A 16,873-nucleotide genomic window follows, 5' to 3' on the forward strand; every position below is an offset into this window, starting at 1 on the left:
ATGTTAAATATAATATAAATTAATTTAGTTTTCTGCGTTTTATACTTATATGCACTTCAAAAGCATTTTTTCGTGGTTTTGGTTTTTCGTAAACACTATTATTTCCATAAAGCATAATTAAAATTAAAATTAAAAATAAAAATAGAGAAGAAAAGCTCAAGAAGTTTACATCGATTTTACAAAAAATTTTGTTTTATACACATACTCATCAATTCGTTCGTTTTTTGGATTCATAATTTTTGTTTGTGTGTTTTGGTAATTTTGTTCAATTTTCTAAAGTATCATCAAGTCAAGATTAAAAATATTGGAAACTAGTTTTTTAAAGCAAACAGTTAAGCGATTTACATTTTCTTGGTTATATACTGTTATACGAATGTCGAATGTGTTGTTGTTGTGGCTGCAGCCACGCTTAAAACATAAGTAAGTGCACGCTTTGGATAAATTTCACAGAAATTTCCAATTTTCTGTTTTAGTTGTAGCTTTAATTGGTGTGGTTGTTGTTGCTGGCTCAAAACAAATTACAAATGGTTGCATAATTAAAGTATAAGTAAAGATTGTTAATGATTATTTTTTGAAAAAAATTTGTGTTTATTTTGAATTTTAGGTGCCTGCCTTTGAAAAAGTACGATTTCAAAAATGATTTTTAGCAAAATTTAAATATTGAAGCGTTTGAAAACACTTATCTTCGACAGGAAATAGTTCAACAACATTACGCATGGATACAACAGCAAAACGTAAATACAAACTGCGCACAAAAAGCCAATAAGTAGTTGTACAACAACTTTGCCGGCACACTGTTAATTTAATTTAATGCTTTCCATGTGTATTTTTGCTTTCGCCTTGCTAGCACTACCTTTTCTTCGTATATAATTTCAATTGAAATATTTAATTGTGTATTTCATAAAAATAAAAATAAAATTATTGTTGCTAATTCACTAAGCAAAGCGGGCGAGAGTGCCTATACTCATTTATATGTTCATGGCTGTATATGAAATTGGCGTGTATGCACACTGCAACAGCTGCCTTAGCAGCTAAAGTGAAGATGCTTGCTTTTATTGTTGTTGTTAGCATCGCTATAGCTGCATATAACAATAGCTGGATGCGCCTGCTTGCCTGCATTGCGGTGACTGCGTAAAGCTGCTTTGAAACTGCAAATATTTGTGAAATGCGTTTTTCCGCCTGCACCAGCTGTTGCGCGCCAGCATAAGCAACGCATGGCCACGACCGGAGCTGGCGGCACACAATATTCCGATGGCTATAACTGTCAATGCTTTTGTTGCTGCTGCAATTGTTATACTTATTACTGTTGCTATTTTTCCCACTTTTCATTATCACATCAAATATCATGTTGCTGCTGTTGTTGTAATTGCTGTGATTACTTCCGAACTGTTTGTTGTTGTTTACCAGCTTGCATGCCACCAAAATATTGCTCTTAGAGGCTCGCCCACGTTGTGTCCTTGAAAAGCCGTAAGTTACGCAATTGTTTTTGGTGTTGTACGGCATTGTAGAGCCCTGCTTGGATATTAGTGGTTGCTTATAGCTGTGAGAGTTGCATCTGATGATTTCTAAACTGAGTTGACGTCCTCCACTGCTGTTCTTGTTGCTGTTTTGCATTCGCTGGGAACATTTCTGGTTGTTGTTGCTGGATTTTGCGTTGCTGTTGCTGCTGCTCCGTTTGTTTTTACTATTGTTTTTGTTGTTACGGTTTATTTTAAAATTAAAATTATGTTTGTTGTTGTTGTTGTTGTGATTATATGTATTGTTGTTGTTACTGTATTTGTTGTTGTTGTATTTGTTATTATAATTAAATATATTATTGTATGCACCATTGCGATTTCAGCTCATTTTTACACGCTTCCTTGGTGGTCCAATTGGTGGGATTTGTTGTGTGGCAAGCGCACGAAATGCCTCCGCAATCAAGTGTGAATGTGTCGCGATCATACTCTGCCAGCCGGCCGTTTCCATCACATCGGTGGCGTGACTAAAGTGTTAAAAGGGAGCGAGCGGGCGAGAGAGAAGGGGAATATATCAATAAATATTCATTTTTGTTTAAATCAAACGCATTCACTTATTTGTTTGTAAACATTTCACACACAAAAGTGTATTTATAAACAAATAAATTATGCGTTGAAATGACATATGTACATATGTGTGAGTCTTTGTGGTAGATACTCACGTATTTATGAAATCTATGGTTTGTGCTTTCAACTGGTCTGCACTATGGAGATCGGCTAATATTAAAGTTTCCGCTGCGGTTTCCACGGAGAGATTAAGGCAAAGCGCCTCTTCACACATCACTTTCAGCTTTTCGAGGGCATACTATAAACAAATGAAATACAAACAAATACAAATTTTAGAAAAGTGACGTGATTAGTTGGAAAAACAAATACGTTTGTGGAAAAAGTACAATTTTTAATGTGGCGGAAGTCGAAAGGCGTTTCTGGGAAATGTAGACAGCAAAAGGGGTACATGACTTTTGCGTTATAAAGATAATTGGGTACAAAGGAGGCTTCGCGACACATAATTATTAAAAAATATGCAAACTTAAGTTGTTGATGAGCCTCTATTTATAGTGTTATTAAATAAAGTAATTGATTTAGCACATTTTTGCACTTTTGACTTATGCCTTTTTGCCAAAATATTAAATATCGAAATTATTTAAGTATTCTCACCTTATCAGCAGCCGCTAGGAGATCATCTGCCATTTTTTCTAAATTTGGCGCTTTGCCTGTGTAGATGAAACGCAGCATTTCGCGCAGGACTTCGTGATCGACGTCGTGTATATCGACACGATTTAGTTTGCGTTCCTCCATTTCGTGCTCGAACATAGCATTAAAGACTTCACTACGTGCTGTGTAAAGAAAAAGCAATTTTAGAACGTACACAAAAAATGTTTATAAAAATTATGGAAATATCACAAAATATCAAAATTTCAAAAAATTTCAAAATTCCAAAGAATTCAACATTTAAAATATATGTAAGAAGATTTATGCTTGACTTAAATGCGCCATACCTGCCAAAATAGCTTTATGCGCTTGAAATTCCCGTCCGGCCACCGCCAACGTAACATCACTGAATTTCTCATTATCAAATAATGCACCCAAATCCTCAGATAATCGACATTCGGGTACTTTGAATTGTACAATATTTGATTGACCAGAGATATTCACACTATCAGCTACAACGCTAACTTCACAGAATATGGTTAATTTGTCCTCAGGCAGCAGACCGTTGGCCTCATCTAATAGAAAATCTCGTCTTATGAACTTTTTGAAGCCCCAATCTTTGCCTTGTACAAAACGGTAAGCTCTAAAAGGGGATGGAAAAATGATATTTGACATTAATTAAAACTGTGTGTCAATGGGAAAATGCGCTTTGTGTATTTACCTCTGCGATTCCATGGCTTTGGTTTCTTCCCTTTTCGCATTCAGTATGGAAAATTTAAATTTGGCTCTAACTTCTGATTTATTACACGAAACTAATAATAAATATAACGACAGGTAGTCTTTGCTTTCCTCATCGAGACCTTTTGGATTGACGCGTAAACACCTGGAAAATGGTAAAAGAAAAGAGAATATTTATAAAATTGCTGCTATTTTAAGAAAAACGTATTATTAATAAATTATTTTGAATTTTTCTTAATTTCTTAGAACTAAATACTATTGTAAGCCGCCATGGAAGCTGAACAATCGAAATCAAGTGCTTGTGTGAATAGCTTTTTCAATTTACGAGACATCTTCACCAAATTTGGCTCGGCAATGATGCAATCTTCAAAATTATTTAGATTGGATCACTACAGCATATAGCAGGCTGACCCATTAAAGTTCTTTTAAGGAATATTTTTTATTTGTGAAGGCTATTATAGCTTCCTTGCAACCGAAGTTAACTACTTTTCTTATTTTTTTATTTGGTCTTTACTCACCATTTCAGTTTATCACTAGCACCGGCAGAGAATGTGGACGATTTCAGTACCTCACCCATTTCCTCGCGACAAAAACTAAAGTTATTTATGGTCCACATATAACTGAATTTCACCACTTTCACCTAAAATAAAATATAAGCAAATTTATGGATTTAATAAAGAGTATTAGAGGTAATGTTAAATATATATACATATGTACATATCATAATGTATATTATATAAGATCTAATGTAATTTAAAGAAAATTCATGTGTGGTGAGAAAATATTCAACGAAATTTTTTTCTTTTCCAACACTTATGGTGGTTAAATATTATTTTAAATAAATATCGAATATGGTATCGAAGGAATTGTGAATACTAGAAGCAGCCATATATAATAAATAACCAGACTTTATATATGCTATACATATATATATATATTTTTAATTTGGTAATTTGTTTTTTAATGAAACTTTATATTTTTTATATCTAAGTATTGTATATAAATACGAAAAAACATTAAAGCGAAATTAACTCAGATTTCATGAGAAAATTTATCGAAAAACAAAAGCAACCAAAAATTATTATGCGTTTAGGGAGGGTTCAAATAACATTTTTGTTTTCGTAATTACAATCGAATGATGAAGGCAATGAAATTTGAGGCAATAAAATAAAAATTAGTAAACAAAAGAATGAAACCAGAAACTAAATGCAAACAAACATTCATTATCGATTTTCTCCAAGGAAAATTGAAAAGAAAATAATAAATGTACATAGTTTGAGCAGCTCCCTTTTTTTATTTAAATGACGCGAATGAGGGATTGATGTATTGAATAAAAGTTCTAGTAATTGATAGAATAATGCTAGCAAGGGCAGAGTGTGATAAGTATATACAGATGTATGTATGTATGTATAAGTAGTCACAAAAATCAAATTGCAGGTAGTGCGTGTGAAACGCTTTAGGTTGACGTCGTGATGGCGCATTGCGCTGAGTGGTGACGAACTAGCACGCAAATTTTGTTCTCTTTTTTCTTCAATTATCTTTTATTTTTTTTGGTGCCGCGCTTGCGAGTTAGCAGAGCTGAGGTTGAGAGGAAGTGAATATTTCATCGCCACTTGAAATTCAATCATACAAGCGACGAACGAGGAAGTGAAATATGCTACATATAAAGCCAAGGTGCATGCGAAGAAGGTCAGGGTTTCAGGTGTGCACAAGCGCAGCACATAAGCAAGCCAGCAAGCAATGCGAGCAAAGCGCACAAAAGCCTAGTGAAATGTGTAGAATTGTAAAAGTACAAAAAAAAACAAAAATAACAAAAAAGAATAAAGGCAGTAGAGCGCTTGAATTTCATTGCAAGCAAACAATTTTTTATGAATTCCTGCAGTTTCTCAATTTCACATTTTCTACATTTCTCTACGACATTGTTGCTGTTTCTACACTGCGCAGTTGCCCAGTGCATTACACAATTGCTCATTGCAAGTGTACATATTTATACAAATGTGTATGAATGTGTGGCTGTAGTTTTGTAAAAATTCTTTATGTAAACTTATAACATGTACTTGAGCGGCTGCCAGGGGTTGTAGGGTGGGAAAATAGTTCGCTGTGCAATACTAGAGTTATGTTGACATAATTTTAGTTTCACTTAAGTGTTAAATAAATAAACTGCCAATTTGTGCATATATTTTGTAATAATATAATATTTTTTTATTTGCTTATTTTTTTCTTAAATATCTTTATTAATTTTTAAATCTCTTAAATATTTTGTTTAATATAAAAATATTTTCTTTATTTTTTTTTATATACTTTTATTAAAAAATCATTATTTTTTTTAATTTTTTTACTAAAACAAATATAAATATTAAAGAAAATAACTATATATTCTTTTTAAATTTTTTTAAAATTTATTTTATATTTTATTATTATTTATTCTTACCTGTGTGTAACACCAATTTTCGGCTACGGGCGTATTTACTTCCTGCAGAGGTGGCGATGGTACTCGACTGACCGCCATTGTACTACTCGATGCGCTCAGGTTAGATGTCACTCTAGCGGCTTGAATTGCCTGACATTCGTTCACCGGCAATCTGCAATCATAAATGAAAAAGCGAAATGGTGAGTACAAGTTGAAGTTTGTGTAAATAATGTGCGCTAAAGAGATATATGTTTGTATGTGAGCTATAGCTATCTCAGTCTAACGGTTGTAACAGCTGTTTCTTGATGAAGTTTTCAAGATCTTGTCAGCGTAAAATTTTTAGATTGTTTTTAGTGTTGGAAAAATGTGAAAAGAACTTGCTACCACAAAATCAATTTTCTATAAATTAAGTACAAAAAAATAATTTCTGGTATACGAAATAGTTTATAGCAAAGCTATACCGCTTTCAATTAGATTTCAGTTAGTAAAAAGGAAAGTGATTTTCAAAGCAAAGCAACTTTGTTGGTAAAAAAATAATTTGGCAAAACAATGCATTTTTAGCTTTACAAAACAATTTTATATTGAGCTTTCATTATTTTTCTTTGCTTAAAGCTTATTGGCGATAAGAATATTCTCTGCTCTTTTGTTATATTTTCTCAATTTCAAAGCACGCTTTTTTCTTGCACTCAATGACAGTTTAAATAAAAGAAATTATTGTGCTTTTAACCCTTTTTAGACAAAATTTAAAATTTCTTTTCCTTGTTTTGGTTGAAGAAGACCTTTAACAACTCTATTGTTCTGCGTATTTTTCTGAAACTATTTTAATATCTGCATTTTTATATTGACACATAATCGTCGCACAATCGACGTAAGAAATCTTCTGTAAGTAAATGTCAGTTCGAAGCTTTTGTTGTAATGACGTTCGCTCGTCATCTATTGTTTTGAAGTTCAAAAAGTAGTTTTTATTATTTTATTCTGTCATTCAATTGCTTTGATCTTAAAATGTTTTGTTTAAAGAAAAGGGTTAAAATTAAAGAATTTTATCTTACATTACCTCTGGGTCGATATATAAGATATTTTTACATTTGTTCCCTAAATAATAAAGCATGCATCATAGAGTTTTTCAGAAATAATATCTGTAGCTATACAAGTGTGAACTTTTTTACTCTTTGAATTATTTGATCGCAAAACGGAAACAATAAGGGTTAGATATAATGAGAGTTGAGACTTGGGAAACCAATACAGACTCAAGGTTACTTTATAAAAAAATATTTCTAATATTTTCTTACAAATTCTTATAACTAGATTGATTATTTGCATTGAAATGAGCAACAAAAACTAAATTTTCAAGTCGTTCGCACGAGAGGTGACTCTGCGTGACCAAAGCCCGGTTTATAAATATCACAAATACATATTATGTCACATCAAAAGCTGTTTTAAGCTACAAAAGTAATAACATTGATTTTTAAACGTTATTAAAGCTAGTGTTTTAGAGTTTCAGAAGCACACTGTTGTTACGAAAATAGTCAAGTATTGCAGCCAATAGGTGACAAAGCCCACTTGGACGCGGCATAAGAAATGCGTTTTGTTGTTGTTGATACTTTTTAAATGCATAACTGGTGATGTTTGATGAAACATTGCAAATTTGCAATGTCATTCGGTAGTTTTACACTAACATTTGTGGCAGTAAACACGCGCATACACACACATACACGCGCACACAGCACTCGTTTGGCCATCAGAAAAGTTCATAAAACACGCTTCATATAAGATCGAAAATAATGTATGCACCAAGCTAATAACCTTTATAGACGCACAGCGGCAAAAACAACAAAAAAGAACCAAACAGCAACAACACTACACACTCACCTCGCCGGTTCATAAATTAAATCCATTATATTGCGATCGAATTCGATTGGTATTAATTTTGAATGAGAATGTGCCGTGGAGACGCGGAACGGCGTGATGGTGCGCAATGACGATGATGAAGGTGATGACGCGCTTGCTGGAGGTGGCGATGGCGTTGTGGACGGAGTTACTGGCGCTGCTGTGCTCGGTGAAGGTGATGATGACAAAGCGGAAGAGGCGACTGCTGGCGCGGCCAATGCCAACAATAAGGCAGATGGCAATGATGAAGTTGAAGTTGTAGTTGTAGCCGCTGCAACCGAGCTGTGGCTGTTGCTCAGCTGTGACGTTGTAGAGGAGGGCGCTGAGTCTAGTGCGGATCGTGAAGCTGTAGACGAAGATGACGATGAAAACGAATGCGAAATTGATGATGACGAAGACGACGGCGACGATGTAGAAACGGCTGTGCTTGTGGACGACGGCATTAGTGCCGACGTCGCTGTTGCAGCCGCAGACGCTTTCGACGAAATGTATTTTAATAATCGCACAATTGCCGAATGCTCCAGTTTGAGTTAATTTATTGAATTAACTGGCATTAATTGACAAGTTGTGGAGCAAAATAAATGTGGTGTGGGGTGTTGAAATAACAAAAAAATAGACTATAGACAACGAGAATAACAACTAAAATTAACACGAGAGTAAAATGAGCGCAAATAAATTGAGTGTGTTTGAGGACGCGTGCTCTGGGTTGAGCTTAGTGAAAGCTCAGCGATGTGCAAGTAGCTTGGCCGTATGCAGTTAGTTTTGATTTAGACACAAAGAGCTGAGCGCTATTCCTCGTCATTTATGTTTGTATGCAAAGGGAGTAGTGCGAAGGCTTCACGAAGGTTGGACGGAGTTGTTATTAGGCGGTGATATTTAATTTCATTTATGTGCACAACATTTTTTTAACGAGCCGCCGTTTTAGTATTCATATATAATAAACATTTGGCACATTAACTAATTAAATAACACAATTTAACAACAAAATTAGTTTTCTGAATATTTTTTCACTAAAAATAAACCGGCGACTGTCAACGACGACTCACAATTAAAGAATACCGCCGACAGGATCAATGCAGGAGCCACTAAAGCAGGATACACGCACTGCCGTCTTCGAAGCACAAAGAACAATTCTCACACCGACACACAACACTGAGCAGATGATTTCTTATTAAGAGAGCATTGCAGATGCCGCTGAGATGGATGAAGAAGGTACCGTAAAGCAGCGCAGCGGCAAACAGATGACACTAACAAACAAAACAGAACGAAATTGTCAACATTGGCAAGGAGGCAAAAGACAAAAGGCAAAACGAGCGCTGAAAGTGCGTTTCATTGGCTGCAACAACTGCATATTGGAGGAGACATGAAAACAACAATGACAACGACAAGAATAGGAGGTAAGCAGGCAGTTGGCCAGTTATTTCGTCGTCGCGCTCTCTCGCCGCACAGGCAGCTAGCTGAAATACGGGAATCTATTCGTAAGCAAGGCAATGAAAATGAAGACTACAACGCAGTAATGCACAACAACAACAATAGTAAGAAAAACAAGCCGCATTGTGAAGTTGAAACAATTTCAAAATGGTATGAAATAAATATTTACGAAACACCTATGCAGCGAAAAAATCAAGCGTAGAGGCAACAACAACAAACACGCATTACAGTGCAAAAGGAAGGAAGTAAGATAGCGAAGGAATCACTGTGAATTCATTTAGGTATACATCCATACATATGTATGTGTGTATGTGCGCCTGCATCATGAGCTGCGGTTTCGTCGCCCTTCAAGGTAGCAACACTTTAGCCGCCGCGCTGCTGATAACAATGCCATGCCGTCGGCCTTAATGATGCTGCTGCCATTGCTGTCGGTGAGCAGAGTGGCCGAGCGTTGCGCCGAAGGAAGCGGCTGCAGTTTCAAGTACGAATGTGCACACATACACACACCAAAATGCCCAAGGTGTTATGCTAAAAATTTAGCTATGAGTTTGTGTTTGTGTGCAATATGCTGCCATGTAGGAATTCTTTTTTTTTTTTTGAAGAGTGAATTACTTAAGAATTTTGTTGTGTAAAAACGATTTAAATGCAAAATTACAGCTCTTATTTTGACAACAGATTGATTTAGAATTTTTTAAATTATTAAATAAATTATACACAATTTTTATTAATTTTTTTTGACATTTTTTTCAATTTGTTTAATAATTTAAAAAACTTGAAAAAATTAAATAAAAAATATGTAAGTGAATTATTTATTTCAAGTACGCAGGGTAGTTTTTTAAATTATTTAAACACTAGTGTACAGTTTAATTTCTTGTCTGAATAAATTTCACTTATTTTTGTTTATTGTGCGAAATTTATTATTTCTATTGAATTTAACTTTAAATTTAACCTTATTTATACATAAAAGCCGGGTATTTAATATGAAATGTGTTAAAATAAGAAAAAGTAAGAAAAATTATAATTCTTGCCAAAATCATTTGACTAACTTTTTTATAGGTTAGGTTAACCAAACTTTTTTTTGATATACATAGTATATAGTATGAGACTATAATTTTGAATAAAATTTTAGTGTAAATAAGAATCCAAAGTTTGCGATTTCCAACATTTGTATAATAAATAATCGATTCTGAACTTTAATTTTAATAAAATAATCAATTTTAGGTGTCAAAGTCAAGAAATTTCCTGCAGGGATTTCCCTTACCTAGGCATATGTGCATACGAGTATATGTATGTAATTGAAAAGGTAATACACATAAACACCCAGCATAAATGCAATAAATATAAAGGTAACGAATAAAGAAATATCCTGAGGCACAGCGATGAAGTCCTTCAAAGGTCTGCAGTATATACAGGCTTTCATATAAGGACAAATACATACAAACGTCATGTGTATGCAGGTAAACAAGAAGGACAAATGCCACTCCTAGTTTATTGTAAAAGTCCATATTACTAATACTAAATATGTACTTACATATACATATGTATGGATTTGTACTAGAGATGGCGTATATCACAAAAAATGTGTCATATTATTATTATATTTTTTTAATTTTCTATATTATTTTTCCCTAAAAGTTTCTACGTTATCCATTTTCTGGCAAAATTTTTGTAGTCACAGCTTTTCTGACACCACTATTATTACGGTATTGTAATAATATTTATTGCCGCAATTAACTTATGCTAATTTCAACTGTCGCTACTAATACGGAAGGGTGTGAAAATTTACCATTTTAGTAGTTGTGCATAAATTTCACAACTTAAAAAAAAAAAAAAATAATCAAATTAATTTTGTTAGCGTGTAGCTTCTTCAAGTTCATACGTGTGTATGTATGTGTGTACATATATGTAGTAATTGTGTGGGTGTTGCAGTAGCTACAGTCTTTTTGTTGTTGCTTTGTTTTGGAGAAATCTGAATACGATTTTTCATGTGGCAATTGAAAGTGTGTGAAAGTAAGCTATTATTTATTTCTTAAAAAAATAATTAATTAGTTTAAAACGATTTAAAAGTGTATTTGTGTGTGTGTGGATTGGAAAACTGTATATAGGTTTAAAGAGAAAGGCTTAACACATATTTATTTAATTTTTTTTGGAACAGAAAAGCAAAATCTGTTTTAACTTGTTTAAAAAAAATTAAAATTTATAAATTTTAAAATTAAAGTATTTAATTTTTTTTCATTTCATTTTAATATTAAGTGTAATTAATTTAATTGCTATATTGTCTTGAAATATTTTCAGATTTTTATATATTATTTCAATTTTAGATCTAAATTTTTAGTTTTGTTATTATTATTATTTTTTAATTTAATTGTAATTTTGTACATATGCACATATGTATATTTAAATTTATTTTTAATCATAATTTTTTCTTAGGTTTGCAGTCAATAATGCTGTGAACACCATTTTGGTTGTAATTGACGCTGCTTAAACCACTTCGCGAGGCAAGTCAATAATTTAATTTAATTATTTATATTTTTTTTATAAATAAATAATAAAGGCTCTAATAAATAATTGGATTCATTTATTACCCACAGCAGCTTATATCAGCCAAACTAATTAGTTAATTATTTTAAAATTTATTTAATTAAAACTATTTAATAAATTTTGAATTTGAAATTAATTTGTTTAATTAAGCTTATTATTTAATGAAGGCATTTTTTAAATTTTTAGAAAAAAAGAATATTTTTAATTATTTTTTGAAATAAAAATTTTTAATTATTTTTATTCATTAGAAAATTTTTTATTTATTTGAAATTATTGAATCAATTTGTAATTAATTCTTATGTTGATTGAGGTAATTTAAATTTGTTATGATTGTTTATTTAAGAATATAGTATGACTTTTCAATCATTTTGTTTGTTCAAAATTAATTGAAAAAACTCAAATCTGAAATTTTTTAATATTTATAAATTTGTGTTTCTTTATTTGTAAATGATAATTTTAAATAATTAATTTGTTTGTTAATTTATTTTTCTTAATTTTTTCATTACCATTTATTTTTTTATTATTACATATTTTATTTATTAAATATTATGTTGTTTTCATTTTCTATTTTCTTTATATGATACTAAATAATAAATACCATTTGTTTTATTTTTATTTTTAATAATTTTTTTTCATAACTTTTTTTTATTATTAAAAATTTTAATAATATTTTTTTAAAACTATTAAATATTATTTTATTTTTTTCATAATATTTTTCGGACATTACTGTATGTTTTCCAAAAAGTCTTAAGCCTAAATATCACATTTATATATTTGAATAGTTTCAATTCGAAATGCCTGCTTTGCTTTAAGCCAACTGGCACAATAAATTTTATTCTTTTAATTTTTTTAATTACGCTAATTACTAATCAATAATTTTTTTTAAATCTGTCAATAAAGTTTGATAGTCATTTATAGTCTATAACAGTATGCCCGGCCACAAAATAATTAATCACATTCCTATTAGCAATTGGCTATGCTAGTTTTAAAGCTTAAAGTCCACAAAATATAAAAAAGGTAAAAAAAAATAACAATAACAATAAGTAAAAAATTAAAAAAAAAATTGAAATTGAAATTGAAAAAGATTGATCGTGCAAGTGATCGCATTGAAGCAAGTCAAATCCACACATTAGTCAGCGGCAGACGCAATTATGCACGCTTGTGTGCTACAATCATTTAAAAAAGCAAATGCAATGTGTTGTCTTTGCTTTTGTTCGTGCAACGGCTAAATTAAAATAAGAAATAGCGAAGAACTCGAGGAACGCATGCATGTGGCGCTACTGGGTGGCCTCATAGCGGCATTTCTGCTGTCAAACTGTCCATCTCTTCGACGCGCTTCAGCTTACTGTGTGCCTCTTTTGATTCTAGGCGTTGCTTTAGCCGGCATGAATGCTTGTCTGTAACAGCGCCGCTGTTACACGATGTGTCTTAACGCCTTTCTTCACAGTCACAGTCCGCGCGAAACCAGCTGTTTCTACGGATTTGCTCTATTTACCGCGCTTCAAGAATGCTTCAGATTAGTTTTGATGCATGTTGCAAGCCGCATGTAAGCAGCCCGCTTCTAATCAAGCATCGGCTACAATTGCATTTATGACATGTCTTTCAGATTAGTTTCCCTCTTATTTTTATTATTATTTCATTTTTTTTATCACTTCTTATGCGCAGCTTCCATAGCTTCGTTTGCGTGTTGGCGTCACATCTGCCGTCTTAAATCAGTGCGCTGCGCAAAACATCCAGCCATCAATAACTACCTCTGTCGCTTGACCCTGAAGCGCAGTGCCTCGCTCGCCCTCAATCCGTTTATCTAAGTATTAAGCGGTGCTCCTTTTTTCTTTCTTTTTGTTGCTTTATTACTTTATTGCCGCACATCCAGTATTTAACGCACGTTCGTTTATCTATTCGTTACGCTGCCTTCGCAAAGGCAATCCATCTAACCGGAGACCACTGCTCCAACACACCATAAATGCCTTGCTTTGTGCAACTTTGTGCCTGTCAGCCGGCACATCGGGATCTATCCATCCATCACTGGCATGGTTAGCCGCCCTTCTACATCTGCCTCTGTGCCCTCTCCAGCCGCTACGTCCATTTGTCGTTGGCTGCCCTCTTAATTCATCATTTTTATTTAATCCGCCGTTTATGTTGACTTTCTTGGCGCGCTTGGCTGGGTTGCTTGCTTGGTTCTTTGTTGGGAGCGGCGACGGCGACACGCAGCAAATGTTGCATGCAGTAAATGTGCGACAGGCCCGGCTTCCTCGGACAGCTTATGCGTCATTCCATCGTGTATCTATTCAATATTTCGTACACCGTATATCACTTTTTGATATTTGCCCCTTTTGTTTTCACCTTCTTTTTTAGCTTTGTATTTGTATTTCTTGATAGTATTCTTCGGAGATCTCGACACAGGCTGCGTTAGTGCTGAAGGTGCGAATGGTATGTATTGTAAAATTATTAATGATCCTATTAGCCCTAAACATCAGCTGCCTTGTAAAAATGAGTATTAAATGGTACAAAAAGTTTTCGTCATTCGAGCATTAAACGCCTTTGTCTTTAAAATGCTCCGCTCTCCATTTTGAGTGTAATAGACGTTGCTTAAACCCGTCAATAAATTAATTTTATTAATTATATTTTTTTTATAAATCACTTAATTGAGCTCCAAAAGATTCTAATAAAAAATTGTATTAATTTATTACCCAGAGCATCTTATATCCGCCAAATTAATTAATTATTTTAAAATTTATTTAATTAAAATTATTCAATAAACTTTGTTAAACAAACTAAATACTATTTAATACCTTTTAAATTTGAAATTAATTTTGTCAATTAAACTAAATAATTAATTAACGTATTTTTTAATTTTTTAGCATAAAAAATGTATTTTAATTATTTTCATTTAATTTAAAATTTAATTTAATTAATTCAAATTATAAAATTAATTTTTAATTTGTAATTAAATTTGTTAATTAAAGTATTTACTTAATTTTATTAATTATATATTTTTAATTATTTTAAATTTATTTTGCTAATTACATAAATTAATTAACTAATTTTGTTAATTTAACTAACTCATTAATTGGTTAATCAATTAATTTTGTTGATTAAGGTAATTAATTAATTTAATTAACAAAATTTTTTAATATTTTAACAAAATATTTATTTTTTTTTAATTTATATTCAATTGAATAATTATTTTAATTAATTAAAATTATTGAATAATTTTTATTTGGAATTTATCTTCATTTTGTAAATAATTTTGCTAAGTAAAGTAATTAATTAACGTATTAAATTCTAGTTGTATGCTGTTTTTAATTGGATTTAGTTCAATCAATTTTTAAATAAAATATACATATGTATGTATGTATGTACATGTATAAGTATGTAGACTGGTAATGTCCACCCAGTTTGAGTAATTGAAAATTTCCCAACTGGATAATTGTAGGAGTTTTCACTTGCGCATTTTCACTACACAAATACAATGCAACAATAACAAATGTCTATTGGAAGTAATTACAACAACAGCGCCAATATAAGCATAAACCCAAGAGATCACGCTTACTTTCCTTTACCGGTCGTTGCTTATATCATCAGCGGCCAACCACTTGGCTACCCCCTTTCACTAATTTTCCTCACAACCAACAACAACAATAATAAAAATAGATACATATAGCATAGCTTAACTGTGCAGCAACTGTTTAATAAATTCGAAGCAAAAAAAGAAATTATAAAATAATAAAAAATAAACTTAAAAAATGTGGAGTTGAATGCAACAACACAATAAATACCGTATGTAAATGATAGTAAAATGCGACGCCGACGACGACCACGACGACGGAGATGATGATGGCGTTGATGACGACGAAAGGCGGACTAATAAGAAACACTTTGCATTAATTGAAAATAAAGAGGCGATAAAATTGTTGCTGTGTTTTGGGAAAAAGGGTAGAAAGCCGACGTGTGTAAAAGAAAACTATGCAGCAACAGGCAATAACAACAAACGGCACATTAATAGAGCGCAAGTTATTACTGCTACTGCTGGCAAGTCAACGAACAACAGCAACAACAACAACAACAACAACTAACAACTAATCGCCAACATCAGTGAAAACAACAAAGCCATTTTAATTTAAATAAACGTTAACTTTCATGTTAGCAGCACATAACAGATGATAAACCAACGGGAATGAAGATATGTTGGAAAAAAATGCGCAACTTGAGTGAAAAACTCGCCACAGCACCCGACAACAATAAATGCCCAAACAACGTAACGGAGTGACAACCGAGAAAAATAATGATTACATATGTATGTATGTATGTACCTATGCATGACGGTGTGTATGTATGTATTTGATACATAATAAAAAAGTGGAGAAATTTTTGTAAAACGCCGCGAAGTGATCTGCACTTCCGGTTGAGTTTCTACACCCACCAGCAGCACCAAGCCGAAGACACGACAGCGATTAACGGTATCAAGCGAATACAAAGCCAGCCATATAAGCACATGATCAACAGACGAACTGCAACTTCAGACAAGGCAATGGCAAAAAATGGTGAAAATCGAAAAAGCAGAGCAGAGGAATGGGTGGAAGCGACAAGGCGTCGCGAGAGGGAGCAGAGCACACACAAAAGGCAACAAAATAAGCTGAACGTGTGATCAACAAGGTGTAAGACGGTGGTAAGTGAATGGGAGTTGCTGATTATATGCATTCAGCACAACATGCAGGCAACAACAATCACAGCATGAGCAGGCAAAAAACACACACAGGGAGAGAAATGTTCAGAAAGTAAAAAAAAAATTACAAACATCAAAGCAACCCTGTGACTGCAAGGTGAATACAAATAATTATGTGAGCACCTTAATCACACTAATTCGAGTAAGTACAGCAAATTAGTCAGACGCGAAATAAATCTCAGTTTAGAATGTTGGATAAAATAAATACAAAGTATACAAATAATTGGTCATAAACAACTTATTTAACAACAATCATCATCTGCGACTCATAAAGGTTACTTTTCATGCACATAAATTCAAAAATATACAGACATATATGCAAATGCGCATATTTATTAACAAAGTATGCCATAATTAAGCACTAATAAAATGTTTATTAATTAATGAATGGCACTTAAATTTTTAAATTAAAAAAGTATGGAAACAAATTGAGAAAATATCTTATTAGTGTTGCTCTAACTGTCGTCTACGCTT

At 32.5% G+C, this 16,873-nt stretch overlaps 1 protein-coding gene across 4 annotated transcripts in view; it reads right to left on the reverse strand.

Moving 5' to 3' along the window:
• Positions 1-1,834: 1,834 nt before the first annotated feature.
• Positions 1,835-16,873, reverse strand: part of LOC120766888 (protein roadkill) — a 170,442-nt gene continuing 155,403 nt past the window's right edge. For 3 of the 4 annotated variants that reach the window (XM_040092638.1, XM_040092636.1, XM_040092634.1), the window contains 7 exons: positions 5,836-5,986; positions 3,923-4,044; positions 3,388-3,549; positions 3,014-3,309; positions 2,673-2,851; positions 2,177-2,319; positions 1,835-1,981 (listed from right to left, as the gene is read on the reverse strand). In XM_040092638.1, coding sequence (XP_039948572.1) covers positions 1,837-1,981; positions 2,177-2,319; positions 2,673-2,851; positions 3,014-3,309; positions 3,388-3,549; positions 3,923-4,044; positions 5,836-5,913 — 1,125 coding nt within the window. In that variant the 5' untranslated portion in view covers positions 5,914-5,986 and the 3' untranslated portion in view covers positions 1,835-1,836. Of the gene's footprint in view, positions 1,982-2,176; positions 2,320-2,672; positions 2,852-3,013; positions 3,310-3,387; positions 3,550-3,922; positions 4,045-5,835; positions 5,987-7,683; positions 7,725-16,873 lie in introns of those variants that run through there. The other variant, XM_040092635.1, reaches the window with a different exon arrangement.

The sequence above is a fragment of the Bactrocera tryoni genome, chromosome 1 (genome assembly GCF_016617805.1).
Source record: "Bactrocera tryoni isolate S06 chromosome 1, CSIRO_BtryS06_freeze2, whole genome shotgun sequence".
NCBI classification, from domain to species: domain Eukaryota; kingdom Metazoa; phylum Arthropoda; class Insecta; order Diptera; family Tephritidae; genus Bactrocera; species Bactrocera tryoni.